This window comes from Rhyacophila brunnea, unplaced genomic scaffold (genome assembly GCF_057557595.1).
Source record: "Rhyacophila brunnea isolate RB1 unplaced genomic scaffold, BYU_Rbru_1.0 scaffold_21, whole genome shotgun sequence".
In the NCBI taxonomy this organism is placed as follows: Eukaryota; Metazoa; Arthropoda; class Insecta; order Trichoptera; family Rhyacophilidae; genus Rhyacophila; species Rhyacophila brunnea.
In genome coordinates, this window is record NW_028232871.1 from 14,487,971 (window position 1) to 14,509,640 (window position 21,670).

At 36.0% G+C, this 21,670-nt stretch overlaps 1 protein-coding gene across 5 annotated transcripts in view; it reads right to left on the minus strand.

Moving 5' to 3' along the window:
• Nucleotides 1-21,670, minus strand: part of DAAM (disheveled-associated activator of morphogenesis-like protein) — a 551,406-nt gene that overhangs the window by 251,510 nt on the left and 278,226 nt on the right. For 2 of the 5 annotated variants that reach the window (XM_085949177.1, XM_085949185.1), the window contains exon 1: nt 12,533-13,036. The exons of the other annotated variants lie outside the window; for them this stretch is intronic. In XM_085949177.1, coding sequence (XP_085805303.1) covers nt 12,533-12,583 — 51 coding nt within the window. In that variant the 5' untranslated portion in view covers nt 12,584-13,036. Of the gene's footprint in view, nt 1-12,532; nt 13,037-21,670 lie in introns of those variants that run through there. 5 annotated transcript variants of the gene reach the window in all.

The window sequence follows — 21,670 nt, forward strand, 5'->3', positions numbered from 1 at the left end:
ACCATCTGCAAATTGTATTCTTAGTTTAATGAAAACAAATGAGCATGACTGATAAAGTTTAGTGTACACTATTTATATAGAATCTCAACAGCCTACCTCCACTCCTTCGCCACTGCTACACACATACAATTCGTTTCGTGTTGGCCTAAAAATCGACGTGAAGAGAACCAACGAATTTATTCCGAACCAGATAGTCTTTTGTTTAGGAACGGATAGACATCGGGTTACCAACTGGGGGGTAAACATCAGAGACAAAAAGCATTCACGAAACCAGCTTCCCAAAGGAAGAGTAAAAAAGTCACCGGTTTATTTTCTTTTTATAAATCATTATATCGTCCCTAGGAATAAGAGCAAATTAATGGTTATCGATCAGCCAAACCTTCTACCAACAACACCTATACTTCAAATATTTTAGATTGTATAATATCTGTGATCGGTGTTTAGAAACACCGATTGCGAAAAATGCGATAACACGTCTTACCACTATATGGAAGGATCGGGGAATTTCTATTGCAATACAAATTATGTTTGTGCAAACATTAGTATTCTCCATACGTTTGTAAGGTGTCGAATCGTGGACCCTGAGGGCCAGGGAAAGGAAGGCAATTGATGCCTTTGAAATGTGTTCTCGGAGACGATGCTTTGTATTTCTTGGACAGAGCACAGGACGAACCAGTCGATAATCCAGAGACTACAGATAAAGGAACGGCTCTCGAAAATATAACTGGAAGAAGAGCGTCGGCACGCTGGAGCGACCATGTGAAGTAGCTTACTGGGGAGCAGCCTTTGACCTGACCTGAAAAAAGCAGAGGAATCAAGGGGGTGGAAAGTCGATCAGAAGATGACGGAATTTCAAGGTGGTCAAGATCCTCAGCCATGAGGGAACGACTAACAAGAAAAGAGAGAACATTAATTGATTTATATATAAGTACATACGTACGTAACACGTCATATGTGTGTGAAACATGGACCCTAACTAAAAGAGAGATCCAGAAGAGTAGCACAACGTGGTATGGAGAGGTGCATACTGGGCACAATGCGAAAGGACAAAAAGAGAAATGAGTGGATTAGGAAACACACAAGGGTTTTCGATGTAATAGAGTTCGCTAAAATCCTCAAATGGAAATGGCCTGGACACAGTTCGAAGAAAGGATAATCGTTGGACAAATCTAGTCATTCAGTAGTACCCAAGAGGTACAAAACGTTCGCAAGGTAGACCTAGAGGCCGCTGGATCGATGAAATGATTAAGCTGTGCGGAAGTACGTGGCAACGCAACGCACAGGTCCGAGACAAATGGAATCAGCTTAAAGAGGCCTTCATCTAGCAGTGGATAGATTCTGGCTGATTTTTGAATGGCATCGAAACAGCTACAACTCTTGGTGTAGCCCAGGAAGAATGCTTCGAATTTCCTATACCGATATAGTCACTAACTCTGAAATATGAACTAGAACGAAACCTTACAGGGGATTGCTCACAGACATCAAAAGCCAGTTAGATAGATGTAGTTTTAACACATTTACCTACAAGCGAAAGTAAACGGAAAAAAACGACTAATCCATAATGCTGACTCACCTTTTGATAGCAATAAATCGTACCTAATTGAAATGCACATGCTTTCGGTCAACCGAATGATCAGATATAAAACAGCAAGGTCCCGCGAGCGATCGCCGGCCAGAGAACTATAAATAACGGGACGCGGCCCGCCTCTTCGCGAATCCAAACCTGTTTCCGCTAATGTTGAACTCTTGGCAAAGCAGTCGTACCCAACTGTCGGCGATGGAATCAGATTAATATCACGAATTGAAGCTCTAACATTTAAATAGTAATACTAAAGTAGTTCGCTATGATGCAAGGGATGCAACAGAAAGGGGTTTGTTGATTGAACGAACTATAGTCAGTATGCATATAAAAGGGAAGATCATAAGGATGCTTACATGTGATGTGACATCTCGGATACAATAATTGAAAGGCATTTTACAGTATGTCCGGTAGAATATTACCAACTATGGTTTATGTTAAAATGTAGTTCTCTCAGCACTATTCTTAGCTCTAAATATTTCGCTCAGGATATTCCGTTAACATCTCGAGAAATAACAAGAAAAGGCCAACATCGAATCTTCAGAAATTATTTTTCTGAAATTTCAAGATTTCTCATTTTTCAAAAAATCATCAACGAGATTCTCAATAAATTGAGAAACTGTCACTAGGCTAAGCTGCCGACCGCAACCGGAATTTTAAAAACATAAATTTCATGTAATTTTTGTTTCTGAACGGAATTTCTTAAATTTGTCAGTAAAAGACCTAAAAATTGAAGAAAACTGTTGGCAAGAGATATCTAGTAACTATTGTAATAATGACGATTTCTCGAGAATCTCGATAATTCTCGAGAAAACAATTAGTCTTGATTTTGAGAATTTTCGAAATCGAGAATTCGAGAAATCACAAATCACGCTCCGATGACCCAAAACTTTGTTCCATATGTGAGGACTAACCTCACCAGTGTTTTGTACAATATGTATCTGGATTGTTGTGATAGCACTTTCAATTTCATATGTTAACGGCATGGCCCCACATCCTGAAGCGGGCCCCCAGGCCATGATCTTTCGCGGCCCCCCTTCCTACCACTAAGGTTAAAGGCAGTCTGACGCTCTACACAGGCGTTTTCTAAATGGTGTTCAAGGTCAATAAAAATTCAGTGTATTTTTAGCGATTTTTAGCACATGGAGACGAATTATGGAGAACACACAAAAACCAAAAATTGCATCGTACAACCATATACCTATTTTAAAATGGTAATAACCCTGAAGTAAAATAGCGCCGCAGACGACTTTTTTTACAATCAGAGCAAATTTAAGATGTGTGTTTATCTCTATTATGTGGTCGATCCGCCACGCCAGGCCCCCTCTGAGCCTGGGCCCCTAGGCTAGATGCCTGTCAGTCCCCCCCTTGTGGGGGCCAACGGATTCCTAATATACGCTAATTGTTGGCAATAATAATTATGAATACACAAAATAAAGTTGATAATCAAAAATGTTCCCGATGCATGCATGTTCGAAGAAGCAAAGATAAAGCCGCAAGGTGATTAGTTTGTTTACGCTCTTTTTTGCCTCTCCAGCCAACCGCTGACACACTGACACTTTTTCGTCCGGCAATAGGTACCGAAGAGTACCAACGCTACTAGGTACCAACTACGAGAACTTTTCTTGGCAGTCAGTTGGCAATAGCCTGAGACTTCACTCACGACTCTGCCCTGCTTTGCACGCCAAGTTAAACTTGCCGCTGGGGTTCGAGTTTGAGTCAAATCTGCGATGTAGGGTAGAGTGAGGTTAACTGGGCTCCCTTTTTGTTTTTCATTTTTAATAATTTATTTACCATAGGAATTAACTGATTTTTCCGTAAAAAAACATTACAAACTTAATTAGCTATGGTTGATAAAATTGACAATGTAGTTATTTTAAAGACATTCGTAAAAAAACATAAATAGTGAAAAGGGGAAACCTGCCCAGTTAACCACATAGGCAGGTTATTTGGGCCTCATAGGTAGGTTAACTGAGCATATTTAGATAATCTATTATGTTAGCACTTACAACGAATTTTAGTTAGTAGTTTGAATTTACTGTTGAAATATAATATATATTTTATTATTATTATAGTATGTAATACAGATAATGTTAATAAAAATTAAATTTATTTAATTCCTTCACTTCAAATGATAATAACCCTGCATATCTAGATGTTTTGGCTACATTTCCTGAGGGCAGTAGTAACTTAATTCGATGATCTGTAATAAAACACACTTATTAATTATTTGAAAATGATAAATTATCAATAAATAAAATTACATGCACGGCAAGTGAACTGAGCAGGCCCAGTTAACCCAGTTCTGACACTGTCCAGTTAACCCCGAAGGCCATTTTTTTGATAATAAACAAATTTAAAGTTTAAAAAATCACAGCGTACCTTGTCTCCTGATATAATACGAATTCAGATGACTTTTGCAAGACGATACGTTCGAAAAAATAATGTTTAAGACAGTTTAAACTTATTAAAATATGAAATTACTGAGGAGCAAAATTATACTACAAACAACACTTTTGACATTAATTTGATGATGTAATGACACATTGTTATATTTCTGCTATGGTTGAAGAACATAACGCCATCTGGGATCCAAGAGCCAAACTAAAAATACAATGTTTTTTAAAATTCCGATTTTAATTACCATATTGTTTGGAATGACTTGCCCTGTCCAGTTAACGTCACTCTACCCTACATCATTTGTCTAAACTCTAAAGACGTGTGAGAAACGAACGAACTTATGTCATTGAGTATTTCTATCTGTACCAGTACATTAAAATGGATTTAAGTTTTGTACTATTCCATTCGAGTCGTTTTTTGCGACCCGGGTTTCGCCTTTCGGCATCTTCAGGCACTATGTGCCTCAACCAGCAACCCGAATGCACTCTATGCTCCATTCGTTGTACGATATAGACGTAGTTGTTGACCCAAGATTATACTACCAAAACATATATGTAATATAATAGCCAAAAACGATGAGTACTGTTTTATTCATCAATCCGTATATAACTACTATAAGTGTAATTCAAAAATCACTGCAATAGTATAAAAATGAGTGTACTGAAGTTACTCTAACCATTCTGGAAATACTGCAAAAAGTTTTGAATCAGCTTTCTCAATTTTAGGTTTTCCAGTAAACTACTTCACTTGGTAAGTCCAACTAACGGCGTTCGCCCTGTCGTTTTAATTTAATCGTATGCGAAAATTCCAGTCACAAATATTATCAACATAAAAAATATATAATTTTTTCGCGTTTGACAGCTTGACAACAAAAGAAAAAAAAATAAACACTATATATAATGCACAGTTATTAGCGGCGAATCGATAAACACAGATTGGAATGTATTGCGGCCATAGTACAACCAAGTCAATAATTTCGATTACTTTATCCATTCGAAATGCAAATCAGCTCTCACTTAAATCGACGGGTTAGGTAAAATTAACATTATTTACAATATGCAAACTATTAAAATATTATTACAAATAAATATAAGAAGTATATTAAATTTGCGAGTTGCAACACTGACTCTCTTAGCATTTATCTAATAACATCGTTATAAAATTAAATAATTTATGTGCAAATCTGTCACACTCTAACCTTACAGGTTAGGTTTTATAGCTAAAATGTGTGTAACTTACACGCAGTGTCTATAGTTATTTTATTAGTTATTAAGTTATTATATTATACTTATATCAAATGACATAACTCGGTGTGTTGCCATATGCATAGTTTCATTAAGCATTAATTTATTTTGATTTGTACAGTGTTTCCTAAACTTTCAACATACTAGTAACAGTAGTAGGTACCTACCCCTCGTCATCATCATGATAATGCATCGGTAAGACGATTCATTATTATGATTGGGATAATTTTACCTGAAAACACTTTTTATAAATTTTAAATTTTGCGACGTTTTCGAGACGAGCAAGGTTCGAAAAATCAATCAAAACTGACGCCCAGTGCTGCCAACTGTCATTCACAAAAATATGCCAGACAAGCTAAGAAAAAAAGCTAGATGGCAGAAAAAATGCCGATTTTTTTTTTTTAATTGAAAAAGTGTCTAGAATTGCCATCTGAAAAGGCGAAGTTTCATTTTGAGCGTGGAAAGATATGTTAGACAAGTCATGTGTAATTTCTTTTATTTTGTTAACTGTCAATTCATGGTGGAACTGCATTGTATTGTTTTTTTTTATTTAATAAAACGCAAATTTTTTTGTAGTACTTATTCCACTTTCATGGACAATGGGGTATTCAGTTGAAAATGTCTCACTGAGGCGGACGAAACCGGTCCTAATATATTGATTAAAAGTGGAATAAGTACTACAAAAAAAAATTGCGTTTTATTAAATAAAACCAATAATAAGTCATGTGTATTCAACCAATTTCATAATTTTATAAATATTTTTTTGATATGTTATTCTGTAAAGCGCTGGTGGCCGCAGCAAAATCCTCTGAGCCTCAGGGCCGCACATGAGAACCACTGATCTATATTATAGAGGAGGGTTTCTTCACTGTCTTTGCTTCTGTAAATCTGATTTCAGAATTGCAGTTAAACGGTACATTTTATTAGCAAACAGAGTACATCGTTAATGGCATAAAATTGAATAGTTAATGGGGCCAATTGTCTTACTAAACAGACATAAAATAAAGCATTGGTTACTTTAGCATAATTGGGTCTCGGAAACAATGCAAAACACGGACCGACGGCGCGGCACGCATTTAAAATATGCACTTGTATAGGTCACCAGACCGCTGACCGACTATGTATACTATGATGTCTACAATGGAACCTTGTAAATGTAAACATACCTACATATTTACTTAATCTTATATCAATTTTGTATCTGCACACTCTACTGACACAAGGAAGTGAAACTTGAAAGATTTTATACATTTATTTCTATACTTTGTACCAGAGCACAAAAAAAACAATATGGCATTATCAAAATTGAAAAAAACAAATAACGGAGCCAGTAAACTTATCATCCAAAATATGGGTGGTTCACAATAATAGATCAAGTCCATCAAAATGAATCTTGAGATATTTAAAGTTAAAACTCCTTTTGTAAAATTCAGCAATGTTTTCACTCTATATAATTACCATATTTTGATAGTACACACATGGGTGAATTTAAATAAATAGTCGAAACATAAAGTATATTCAGGCTTTATTAATATTAGCAAATTAATGTCATCAAATACCTTTTTATACTGCTGAAGGAACTGTCAAAATGGACATGATTCACATTCAATTTGATGTCTTATCAATACTAATACCTATTGTCACTTATGCGGAAAATTGTAGAGCTACGATTATGATATTAACACACAATATAGAAATTTGTTTTATCTAGCCACTGAAATAAAAAAAATCGAGTTTTATGAAAATTGGACTGATCCATAATTATTGTGAAGTACCCATATGTAGACAATATTATATAGAACAGTGTTTCAGATATTTGGGGGCAGATCTGCACCTAAGTTTGTGCAATAGCCCGATCCGAATTTCCTCCTGATTAGCGACGGGTAACCCTTATTTCACACTATACGGTTTATGCACGGTTTTTTCCGTCACCAGCTCAATTTGTGGTTGAGTGTTCTGCTGACCGTACGATTTAAAACCGTCTACTGTGAAAGCGTGCAATACTTGTTGCCGATTCGTATTTTTACCGTACGGTTAAAACCATACAGTGTGAAATAAGGGTAGGGTGTCGGCAGCTTTGAATACCAAAGGATACACATCACAGTAGATGGCACTACAATGGCTGGAAGAACATTCAATACTATGCAGAATGTTTCTCAAAGTTGTACTCGGTTACAATTAAATGATACCTTTTCAGCGGTTATGTTCTGACGGTAATGATTTGAGATAGCAGATGCATACATCTGGTGATGAGTGAGTGGTGGGGTGGTATGGCTTTGAAGGTAACAGAGAGATGAGGAGGCAGATCATGCAGCCTCTCGTTACATTGAAAGTGAAGAAGCGACGTTGGACCTGTTCGGCCACGTGCAACGAATGTTTCATAAGAGTTTTTTTTTTAAATTCTGAAGTATATTATGTATACCTACGTGAGCACAATAATATGTGCTTTACATAAAATTACCCCAAAGTGTTTCACAGATTTTCACTGATTTTAGCGATACACTAAACAAGGCCTTAAAATTTACGACGAAATAATATGAAGGAAAAAAAACAGTTTAATCTGCCGGTGTCAGAAATAGAATTTAATCTCGTTTTTTTGCATTTCGGTGTCCAATATTCGCTGGCACAATATTGTATTAGATATTATTATATTGCAGCGGACTAATGATCCGTCTCTTTTGCAGACAATTTCAAGATTTCACGCTTCACTTCAGCCGTTGGTGCAGGAGAGGATTTCGTGAAATCTTATATTGCATCTTCTTCTTCAAAGATTTTTCATTACTGAGGATCGTAATCACCTTCCATCGCCATTTCACTCAGTCTTCGATTCAGCTTTGACAGACGCACTTTTTTTGAAATTGAATCCATTGAAAAACGCGACTGTCTAATTATCAGAGGTTCATTAAAAAAATTGCAGTGGTTAACGTGACAAGGAACTACTTCTATAGCTGACATTAGGAGACCTATGCCTTCAATGGATCCCATCGCACATGGGTATTGAGGGTGATGAAAGGGCGGATGATCTGGCAAAGGAAGCTGGCCAATCAGGGATGACATATCAATGGATACCAGAAAACTGGCTTGGAATGAGGCCATAAAGAAACTGTGCGAAAGCATGTGGATATATTTTCATCATAGGGCATCCCTAGAAAAGGGGAAATGGAGTAAGTCCATTCTACCATCCCCACGGTTACGGTTGGTGACCTGGTTTGTAGTCTCCTTTGAAGAGAAATGAGCTTAAGCTGATACTGAGGCTAAGAACAGGTCACACAATGGGTAATATATTTAATTTCCTCATGGGAAGACACGATTCGCAGCTCTGCGATGAATGTGATGTTTTTCGGAAGGGTTTAATTGATTTTTTAAAACTAACCAATACCACCTGTAAATTGTAGTATTAGTTCAATAAAAACAAATATGTTTGACTAAAAAAGTGTAATGTGCACTATATATGGCGGATTTTAACAGCCTACCTCCACTCTTCCCTGGTGGGTGTCAGATAATTTTTGTTATTCAGCTCTCCCTTACTGTGTTTTAAAAACAATTAAAGCTGACTCAGTTAAATCATATTTTCGATTGTTTTGTGTCAATGTAATTCCATGTACAAATATTAATTTAACAAAAGATATTATAAAAGACTGGACTGAAAACTCAAGCAAACTGAAAATAGAATCTCTTCTCATGGCTATCAGCTTATTCTAGTGCAGTGATGGCGAACCTATGGCACGCGAGATGATTTTGCATGGCACGCGAATGTTTTATGTTGGAGAGAAAAAAAATTTGATAGGTACCTACTAATATATTTTTTTTAAATAATGACGTCATAGCCATGCATATTTTCTTCGGTTTTTAATAATATTTTTACCAATAATGTTACCAATAGATGCGCAAACGGAAACGACGAAATTCATGCATAAATGACAGGTCGCAATGCTCGCATTGTATAAAAAATAGCATGCAGATACTCTTCAAGAATAAGCATTACGTTTGATTTAAATTGCATTAGGTCGGTCCTTAGGTTTTATGCGTCACACATAATATTAGCACACTGACCTCATCAGGCGGCGGGGGAAGTCGCACCGTGAACCTCGGATTTTGATCGATTTACAATCACTTAACAACGCTTGAGGCCACTCTAGAGAATGCCCTTTTTTTACAATTTGTGTGTAAAGCAAACTGAAGAATAGAGAAATACAAAAAAAAAAAAAACTCAATTATCTTTTTTAAACTTTCTTATACATACTTAAATATTTTTTCGCTATGAAAAGATGCTCGCCACGCCAGACAGCCAAAAAACAATGTTTGGGAAATTTTGGCACGCGTATGTAAAGAGGTTCGTCAACCCTGTTCTAGTGGAAGGTACCTAACCGTGAAGTCAAAGGTTACAAACACCACTTCCAAAATAAATACGATTGTTTGTTTTAGTTATTTCTAATTCGCCTCTGTTCAGCGAAGTTCAACGTTCCACTCGGAAAGCAGGACGGATGGACTGCCAATTTTATTTTGATTTGTTGATTCTTTTTTGTGAAATCGCTCTGATTTTCAGATAGGTACAACTCGCAGCCTTGAGAAAAATAAAACAATTGATTCGCTTTGAAAAACGCATAACAATATTTGTTAACTAAATAAAGTAATAAAAGTATTTTACCATTTTATCATTTTGAACCAATTTCATAGTACGTTCCTACTGATACCTCCCCTCCTCGAACTGGAGGCTAGCGCGTATTCGAGACATTTTTGGAATAGCCCGGAGTGAAAATACGCAATACCTACACGTTACCCTTTGATATTTACAAATATCACATTATATTAGTTCGTGTCCAGAAATGTGTACTTATGCAGTTAACCGTATCACACTTCACCGTGAAATTTTGTATCGGAAATATATGGCAGTATATTAAATACCGTCCAACCTCTTTGGGTCGTATAGTACTGACATAAATTTCATGTCCAAATAAAACACATTTTTTTGTCGGTTTACACTTCACAGGAAGCCAACAGCAAACAAATTTTGAAAAAAGCCGATATACGCGATTATTTGTAAGGTTAGTGTGACACCCCCGTATGGTCCCCATTTGGGGATGTCTTTGTGTATCTGGAGACGCCCGAATCGGTATCAAAGCCAACAAATAATAAAGCGCTGATTACGAAAATAAATAATAATAAAAGAGCCCAGCCGGCAATGCCGTAAATTTTGATAACCGTTGGAGATTTGCAACGTCGCTTTCTTTTCGACGACGGTTTCGTTGAAAAAAATCACAAGATGGCGCGCAGATCGCGACAAACAGAAAAATCGCGAGCACGCCGATTTCGTACGGATAAAATAAATTATTAAAAATGTAACCATATAGTATAATAAACGTAAATAAACTCGCCGTCTTCCATCACAATTCCGGTGTGTCAATTATCCACCTCCAAATCCCAAACCCAGACGAAAAAAAACCATAACTAAAAAATAAAGTGACAGTTGAGAAAATAATCTCACATACCAAAATGGAGGGAAGTGATATTAGGTTAGGTTTTCATTCTTGAATTCATGAATTTTGCCAAAATCGCTTACGAAAATTGAATTAATGTTCATATTGAATCTAATAAAATTGGAGACCGTATAGTACACGGTCATCTCTTTCCAATAAGAAATCTCACGGCGAACTGTGCTATGGGGAAATATTTTATGTACAATTTACATGTAACCCTAAAAATTAAACCTCGTAGAATCCTCCTTGCGGAGCCAATGAGCCTCTTGTCAGTAGTTATTTCAACGTTTTTCTGCTTTCTGACGTTGTAGTACTTTATAAGATTAGTATTTTGAACGCTGTTTATTTAACTAATAAATTTGTATCAGGAATACTTAAATAAGTTTTGTCATCTGTCTGGATACTTACTTGGTAAATTGGAATAAAATCGTATTATAATTATTACAATATTATTTCATTTCCTGCATGCACTAGCAGAGGGAAAAAAATGAACAGCCTTGATCGTTTTTCATTTGTTACATTTCTTTTTAAAATACAGTAGCATAACTTTAAATTGGCAAATAATAATTGTTGCGCAAAAAAACAGTGATAATAAAAAAATATAATACAATAATCGGTGCAATTGAACGCGTATTTAGCGCGTCGAAACGATTTTGTTTGACGAAATTCAATCATAAACCAAAGGAATTTCATCACTCAAGCTTATCCCATAAACATGGATGATGATTAAATTTATGATTATAGCTAATTTTGTTTACAATTTTATCTAATCTTTATCGAATCGTGCGTACAAAATAAGCGATTAAAGCCCGTTTCAGACGGGACACCGGTGTCGCACTCGATATAATATAGGAGGCCTTTGTATTCGAATGAAGGGGCCTTTGTATTATGTTTATGAATGCTCCAGAGCTAACGAGTCAACGCATAATTTCGCGTTATAAATTAGAACATAAAACTGGCTGCGGTAATAAAAACAAGTGTATCGGCGGCTTGAGAATGTAGCGGCCGACGGAAAAGTGTACCGGACACGCGTTTACTTATTAGCTCTGAGGCGTTCATAAACTTAATACAAAGGCCTCCTATATTATATCGAGTGCGACATCGGTGTCCCGTCTGAAACGAGCCTAACCCCGCTTTCAGACGGGACACCGGTGTCGCGCTCGTATATAATAAAGAGGCCTTTGTATTCAAATAAAGGGGACTTTGTATTATGTTTATGAATGCCCAGAGCTAATGAGTCAACGCATAATTTCGCGATATAAATTAGAACATAAAACTGGCTGCGATCATAAAAACATGTGTACCGGCGGCTTGAGAATGTAGCGGCCGACGGAAAAGTGTACCATACACGTTTTGACTCATTAGCTCGGGGCGTTCATAAACATAATACAAAGGCCTCCTATATTATATCGAGCGCGACATCGGTGTCCCGTCTGAAATGGGCCTAAAGCGCGTGCAATATTAGGCACCTGTGAATAAAAACTATTTTGTCAGTATATCTGCAGAGAACTGCAATATTTTAAATAAAATTTCATTCAAATAAAAAAAAACCATAAAGAATAATACAGTTTATTACTGAAAGGCAACACCACGCAATTAAGGATATTTAGACCTACAAACTAAATCTAAAGAACGGTCAAAAATGGAACTACGAACTACCATATGGACGCTATAATTAATGTATAAAAACGTCATACGAATGTCAGATTCTGTCCAGTTGAGAGTCTTGATTGGGTAGTTTTCGACTGTGGCTCCCCATCCTTATTTTTTATTATGATATTCTGTAAGTAACATACAAAAAACAGACATAATGATAAAATTAAAATACATACCACGTTAATCTTATCCATGATGTTCGTAATCTGCTCCTTGTTGCAAATCATCTCGAGTTATTTCACCTGTTCACCTTGCACTTTGAAAAATAAGTTTATTGTTATTTGGAGTTGTCTCGGTTTTACTTTCGAATCGACTTGCGTCGGTAACGATCACACTAAGGCTTCGCATCAACACAACCTCTTATCACGGCGATCACAGTTCACATTTTCTATTTAACTGTTTATTAATAAATCCAAAATCACAATTATTAACACTGTAAAAACATATTAAATTTCGTACATTCGTTGTGAATAAAACTAACGTAAAAGTACACATTGGGCAGAAGTCAGAACGCGAAGAGACCATAAAAGAACTTTTTTTTTTTTTTAATATTAATGCAATCGACCGAGGGGTACTTAATGGAATTCGGGCGTGTCCCGAAACCTGTACTTAGGAAATGTGAATATATTGTATCGGAAATATATGGCGGTATATTAAAGACCGTCTAACCTCTTTGGGTCGTATAGTACTGACATAAAATTCATGTTTAAATAAAACACGGTTCTTGTCGGTTTACACTTACAGGAAGCCAGCAGCAAATAAATTCTGAAAATAGCCAATATACTGGATTATTCGTTAGGTTAGAGCAGTGGTCGCCAAACGGTCGCTCGCGAGCTACCGGTGGCTCGCGTAGGTATTTTATCATATTTATAAATTTACCTCTCAAATTTTATTGCTCAAAATGAAGGCATTGTTTTGTTCTACCTACTTATGTGAATCAACGTTTTCCACTATGAAGGTGATTAAAAGTAAATATAGAAACAGACTCACAGATGTACATCTTGATAATTGCATTCGGATGGAAGTGACAATGAAGGTACTCACCGAGAATTGAAAAAATTCTGGAGGAAAGTCAATGCCATTCTTTTCACTAATTATTTTTAGTTTTACTCACACTTGTTTCAAGATATTTTTCAATTATTATTTTGTTTATAAATAAATAATTAAAGTATGCAATTTATGTTTTATTGAAAGTTCGATGTCCTAATTTATTTTAAGTAATATAATAATATAATATATGGTACGATAAAGGACGATGATAAAAAATTATAAAGAAGGAATATGTATAAGTAGCTCACTAGACAATTTCAATTTCTGAAAGTAGCTCACATCCTTATTGAATTTAGAGACCACTGGGTTAGAGGTTAGGTTTTCATTCTTGAATTCATGAATTTTGCCAAAATCACATATGAAAATTGACTTAATGTTTATTGGAGTAAAATTGGAGTACGATCATCTCTTTCCGATAGAAAGCTCACGGAGAACTGTGCCACGGTGAAATGTTTTACGTACAATTTACATTTAACCAAATTAATAAATCGTGTTTATTTTAAGAAATCAGTTTGATTACAAGATGAATGATTATCATAGCTTATTTTCTCAAAATAAAATAATAGGGAGAACAACATTTGACACAATTGGGACGCGGCTCCGATTCAAGGCAATGACAAAAAATTACACGGTCCAGTCGCCGCGGGAATATGTTTTTTTTTTCCGTTGTGTTCTTATTTGCTGATGATTTGTCAAAGTGTCACTGAGTGTACCCAAATAGACTTATAAAGTATATAATATGTGGGAAATTTAAAAAGGTTGCTAATTACTGTAAAAATGATTTTGGTTGGATTACTGACATTTTTGTTTTCATTATTTATCTTTTAATTAGTTTTTGGTATAAAGTATAAATTCACACTAAAATTGTAGAACAAAAGAGGTCAGTTTGTAAATCTCTTCAATGAAAGGCAATAGGTAGATCGTATTTTCAGGAGATTCAGCATTATTTGCTTGTTGATAATGCATAAATTGGTAACATCTATTTTGCAATCGAGATATAAGCCAGTTCACCTGATAGAAGATGATCAAATGATACTGACAGTGTTGTGTATGTCTTTGACCATTCAAGTGTGATAAACATCCTACGAATAATGATTGCTTTATAATAATTATTGACCTAAGAATAAGGTAGTGTTTTTTGAAATACGCTATTTCTTTTGGCATTCCCCAGTGGTTAAGCTACAACATACGGCCGTAGCCATAAATTGACAAACTAAACTGAAGTAGGGAGTAAAATCATGTTGACGCGCGTGTTTGAACATGTACCGTTTATAAAAAAAATCGGTTAGGTACATGTTCAAACACGCGCAGTCATCAAATGTTTAAAATAAATATAAAGGATAATAAGGCTTCAAAATTATATAAATATATTATCTACAACGTTTAAGGAATGTCCAGGATCATGCTTTTAAAATGCAATAAAAGCTCCATTTTGACCTACGCTGAGCATGTCCTCCCTTAAAATATATGGTTTTTGCAAGTATCTACATTTTTTCGTTTTTTGCACTTTTTTCGATACGCTAAAGCAAAGGTATTGACGTTCTTGGTAGAATAAGTAAATTTTCACAAAATCTAGCGTTTTTTCCTGCCAAAGGTTTGTTTTCATACCCCGTCTGGCATATTTTTCTCAACTACAGTTGGCAACACTGGATACTGATTGATATAGACGAGTATATTGGATGTTAAATTAACTATAATACCGGAAGCTTTCGAGATGTGAATTTCACGTTACAAATGAAAAGGTTTTAAGTCAATCCGATAAGCGAAGATAACCTATTATAGCTACCTACGCAGAAAAGATACATATTTCAGGCGTATATTCAGTAATTAAAAATCGATTTATAACGCAGGAAATGGTAGGGGCAACAGAGGTGTAGACACAAAGAGATTGTTTTGGCTGCGTAATTTCCGTCAATTGTTGTCCAAAACATTTGTGATCTGACACGACTGACCCAATATAGGGAGATAAGATGTACAGATAAAACACGGTACCAAGAAAAGATATCTCTTGGTGTTAATCAGATATTAAATAATTTATATACGATACCTACGTGCATACTGAATAGTATACTGAATAGTATCTTCAAGAGTGACCTACCATTGTGTCTTAAGCGTAAGTACCCGTGCTCACGTATGGCTGCGAGACGTGGACCCTCAACACGAGAGATGTCCAAAGGCTAAGAGTCGCACAGCGAGGCATGGAGAGGTGTATGTTGGGCATCACGCGAAAGAACCGTAAGAGAAACGAATGGGTTAGGAAGCAGACAGGAGTACGCGATGTAATAGAGGTTGCCAAACTACTGAAATGGAGATGGGCGGGGCACATTGCCGCTGGACAAACGCCGTCATCCAGTGGTACCCAAGGGGCACGAAACGGCCACAGGGTCGCCCTAAAAGCCGCTGGATTGACGAACTGGTAAAGTTCGGCGGAAATACGTGGAAGCGAACGACACAGGACCGAGAGAATTGGAAGAAGCTTGAAGAGGCCTTCATCCAGCAGTGGATTCACCCCGACTGATGATGATGATGGTTAATACTATTTTAAGATAGACAGTAAAGTTAACCTTTGTCCTTGGCCCAGGCACAGGGGGGCGTGGTGGGTCAACCAGCTATGTGAGATAAACACGCTATACTAATAATTGATAAAGGTACTTAAATGATAATTCACGTGTAGAATTTGGAAAATATTACTGTAGATTGTAGACTGTAGAGCAGTGGTTTCCAAACTTTACGTTCTACGCCTCCCTTTTAAAAAAAAACTCTAATCTTGGCGCCTCCCCCCTTTTTATTTCATTAAATACATTTTTACACAGTGTTTTTTTCTACTAAACGGGCTCGATATATAGATTTCATTGCATATAATGTAGAAAATTCCGTTTCACATAAGTATGTTACGAATGGTAGCAGTAGGTACCTACTTACTTGCATTGCTTTCCTTGACAAAGTATTATATTATTCTTCAGTTCGATTCAACCAAAATTGAACAAAGGTTTTTGTTTCCATATATCCATTTTTATTAGTCAGGAAATACACTACAAATAATTATAAAATAAAATTCTACATGTGAATTATCATCAATCACACACATCACACAATCACATAAAATTGTATCACACAAACACATATATTACAAAATGTTAATATTCTATAACCGAAACAGCGCCGCAGGCGACTTTTTTACTAATAGAACGAATTTGTGGTGTGTGTTTATCTCACTTAACTGGTCGATCCGCAACGCCGGGCCCCGAGGCTGGAGCCCTGTCAGCCCCCCCACTTGTGGGGGCCATGCGCAATAGTATAGAAATGAGGTATAATAAAATTAGTTTCCATATCTTCATACAGGTTGTAAACAACCTAACTTTTATAGGACTGTTTTTTATGGAGTTTATAACTAGCTGCCGTTTTATGAACTATGCACTTGCAAACTGCAAACCTGTGGCTACATTATTGTGTTAAACTTTTCGCGCCTCCCCAGGGAGGCGCGCCCCCCAGTTTGGAAATCGCTGCTGTAGAGCATCACACTGCCCTGAACCTTCGCGATAGGTAGATGGGCCCGATAAAGATCATGGCATGTAGAACCGCTTCAAGATGTGGGGCCATGCAGTTAACTAGTAACAGTTGGTTAGTAGAAAGGGTCTCCTTATAAACTGATCATAATAATATTATGTTATCCACTCGTAGAGTGACATATCAGAGTTAATGGCATACCCACTAAATTATGATAAAATGTCACATAATTAAAGTAGGTATAGCCTACAAAATTATTTATTGGTCTTAAAATAAGCATTATGTACTTAATTGTTGGAAGTTATTCGGCGTAAAATTAATACTTACTGCAAATACAGCCGATTTCCTATAAAATTAAAAATATTTTATGTGGTGCAAAGTGATACAACATTAATTAAAATTTCAAAAAATCACTAATCACTTTTGACAAACACGTCTTGGAGTACGCGCGAATAACAAATTTACAATAAATGCAGTTACAGTTTACAGCCACACTGTCCTGCATTCAAATTACACTTGCTCCACATTCTGTAACAGAGTTACGAGAGCGCTTGTTCAAAAAAAAAAAAAACAGCGGTAACAAAAAAACGCAACTCGAAATCGGCGATCGAACGAGTTTTAGTGGAAAGACTGTACACCCGTACCTACTTGTTACATACAACTTTTCAATACAATCGTCGAGTTCAGATAACTGTCTCGTTTAATACAGGGCAGGGGTAGGTACACTGTGCAATAGTATCAAAGAAATGCTTTTTCTGAATACAATAAGTGCCAATACTTTGATACAAAAGTATAGAATAGACCCACTGGTGCACATACAATACAAAAAGGTAATAGAGTATGGAAATAAACGACAGGTATTTTAAATAATTATTATATATGCCGACGATGGTGGTATTTCTAGTGAGCTTGGAATCCGCATGGGTATGGCGGGGTCTGCATTCAACCAACTTGGAGTCGCATGTAGGTCAAGGCTGTATTCTGTGAGGACCAAATGTCGTTTGTTTAACGCGTGAGTGGTACCTGTGCTCCAGAATGGCTGTGAGAGATGGCATCTTACTAAGCTTCAAGGCTCTCGGCTTATGAGCTTTGAGAATCGATGTCTCCGCCGAATCTTAGTGGTACATTGGTATGACCACGTTACAAACACCCGAGTTCGTGAGCGGACACAGCAGCCTTCGGTGATTGAGGTGGCACAGCTTCAAGGGTTCCATCGCCGTGGCCGGCCCTTCCTCACCCTGCTGCGGTGCTACAAAAGCGGCCTACGTGCTGCAGGTCTGACGTGGCAGGAGGCGCAAGAGTTGGCGATGGACCGAGAGAAGTGGCGCGAACTTGTACTTGCCATATGAACTATGCTGAATCATGACAGGGTGAAAGAAGAAGATAAGAAGAAGATATATAATTCGAAACAGCATGTATTTAATATTAGCATCAGTCAACTTAGTTGCATTCCAAGAAGAGCGTTGGATCGGAGCTCGGAGCAGGAGCACTGGAGCATGGGATTTTACCCGGAGCAGAAGCGCAACCGGAGCACCGAAAATTTGTAGCGCTCCACTGCTCCGGGTGTTTTTTTTATTACTAAGTTTTCGTAGTTTACTTCCTAAAATCCAATGAAAATAGTATATTTTGATACTTTGCAATACTGGAATTATTTGAAATATGTCAACACTGCCGAGTGATAAATAATCTCACTTTTTTGACAGAAGAGGCAAACATGAGAGATGATTTGCTGATGGGAATTTTGTTTAATTATTAGAATTAATAATGAAAATGACGATTATTTTAAAACTACTTATTTTTTTAATATTTGTATAGAGCAAGTATTAGGTCCCGGAGCGGAGCTGGAGCGGAGCAACTCAAAAAAGGGACGCTCCGACGCTCTGATTCCAAGCGCCCCTTCGCATATCGGACTGCATTGATACTTTATTTTTCGTTTTTAATGACGCTATTTCGTTACTGATCACCATGATTTTCTATGCGGGAAAATATTGCAAAGTAGGTGTATAGTTTAATTTCAATAATGAATGTGACACAACGAATTAAATTTTATAAAAATGTGTAAACCTGTTCCAATCAAGTGTAGCCACTATTAATTAATAACGATTAAATTGATGGAAGCAGACGTGAGAAAATATTATCAAACTGGAGCACGCCTACAAAATTAACATTAACACCTTTTTCGAATAACAATTAATACCCGTCCCGTATCAAAATGTACTAATTTACCGAAATAAACCGTAAATTTTCCCACAATTACCATAATCCCAATGAGCAAACAATGACGTCTGAATTAGCGGAGATTCGAACCGCTAAAAAAAGAACAATCACGCATCTGTCGGCGAAAGAAGCAAGCGCCGAATTCGATCGCTCCACTGACATAATAACGACGACCTCGAAAATTGCAAACAAAAAAAAAAACAAACAAACAAGTTTATTTTTTTTATATTTTTTGTGCAGATGAGAATCAAGATAATATTATTATTATTAAGTATTTATCTTCGAGAGTTACAGATATCGACACAATTACAACTCATTTAGGAGTATTATTTGACTTATCATAATATAACATTTATGTATCGACGTTGCGATTATAAAAAACTAAAGGTTGCAAAATATGGTTCAACAATATATATCTATCAAAATGTTTTATATAACATATAATAAATTTTACGATACAATACCTACTATTGATCAGTGTTGCCAACTGTCATTCGCAAAAATATGACAGATAGGATAAGAAAATAAGCTAGATTTTTCCCAAAATTGAAAAACTGTCTAGAAACTAGCATTTCAAAAAAATGTGTCACAAATACAAACATCGTTTTTACAAGAAGAAATATCGAAAAATAATTTAGTTACTTTATATATTAATTACTAAAATAATACCTAGGACCTAGGTCATACAATTTAAAATAAATGCAGTTAAGAATTGATTTATATTATGTAAGTCATTTTGTATGTAACATTTAGTGTATTAATGATTAATATAAGTTAATCTTTTTAAAAAGATTAAGAAGAATAAGAGCCATTAGTTAACATTTGTCGTAATTAAGTATGGTACCTTTAGCATAGTAGTCTATGTGCGTGGGCGCGAAGCCCGAGAGATGCAGGTTCGATTCCTCCGGGGTGTCTTACTTGTTTCAAAAAGATTGTTTCTATTGTTTATACTTAATATATTTTCTCAGAAGTGTTTTTAAAATTATGAATGTTCACATAAGTTAGCACCAATGTGTAATCCTACGAATACTATAAAACTACCGGTGTCCGAGTGTGACATTGATATTAAAAGCCCGTGTAAAATTGTCTTGTTAAATGTAATACAAAGATCTTATCTCGCATAATAATATTTGTAACAATACAAGAGATGGATGATAGACATATCGTCTAAGAACTATTAGGTATCCGGGTTCAAATACCAACTTCGCATTATGTTATATCGCCGGCATTAATTTTACTTGTCCACGTCACATAGAAATCAATTTCAAGAACATGATTTGTTTTTCAATGCATAATAAATAATTATTTTAAAGCTTGGTTTAATTATGTCACGAACTGTGGCATGACAGGTTTGAGCCAGGGAATGGATTTAATTATTCGTTTGCTACAAATTTTGCTAAAACATAGTGTCACCTAGATACATGATAATGCACCGGTAAAGCGCAAAATATGTTATGGTGCATGTCGCGGACTATCACGTGACGTCACAGTAAGCTGCCGCTACGGAAAAAAATATATGTAACATCATTTTTCTCGGTGTTTAAAATGTTATTTAGTCACTAAATAAATAGTAAAACTAAAATTAGTCACGAAATATTATAAAGTATCGAGAGAGAGCATAAAGCGCGACCCAAATTGAGGTGCTTGTTGGTGACTATCACGAGACGTCACAGTAAGCTGCCGCTACGGAAAAAAATGTGTAATATCGTTTTTCTCGGTGTTTAAAATTTTATCAGACTGATGGTCCAATCCCGTAGCACATTTTGAACCTTTAAACGAACATTGTCAGTTGGCAAAATCTGCCGAAATCACCAAAACAACATTGAGGTCACCTCACGTTAAACCGCACTGCATCGACACCTGCATGACGTGTTGAACTTTTTTATCATTTTCTAGATGTCTACACTTTTTTGAATCATGTCAAAATCAGGTTTATTGTTTTTAGTGGTTGGCACTATGTATTTTCTATAAGAATATTGTCTACTATATATAGATATAATATTGCAAGTAATTTTAACGTACGCACACGTAGAAACTGTTAAAATGAATTGAAATTAGCATTAATAATTAATAATAATTCAAATACAAATACATTAGAGTTGGCACTATCTATAATTGAATTTAGAGAGGTGGTGATCGTTCAAAATATTCTGCAAAATGACGAAACCGTAGACTAAATTTATCGCCGTAACAGCGTGACAGTGACGTAACATGCATCTCAATTTGATCACAACTTAAGGGATTAAAGCTAATGCATCAATGTGAGTTTATTTTCATAACATCACTGTTTAATTTTTATTCGTAATCACTAATCAGTAATCACTAATCACTCTGTTAATACTGAGAGACATTCAATATGACCATTGTCTTTTTATACGGAGTCATTCTTCTCTGGTCAGTTCATACCCGAGCAAGTCGCTCCGCTGACCGTTCCATAATAAAGTAGGTATTTTGTTAAAGTACAATTTTATTCCAACATTGATTCATTCGCCATTTTCAGGAAAGCGGAAACGAATTTCCTGAGTAAATATTTAACTTGA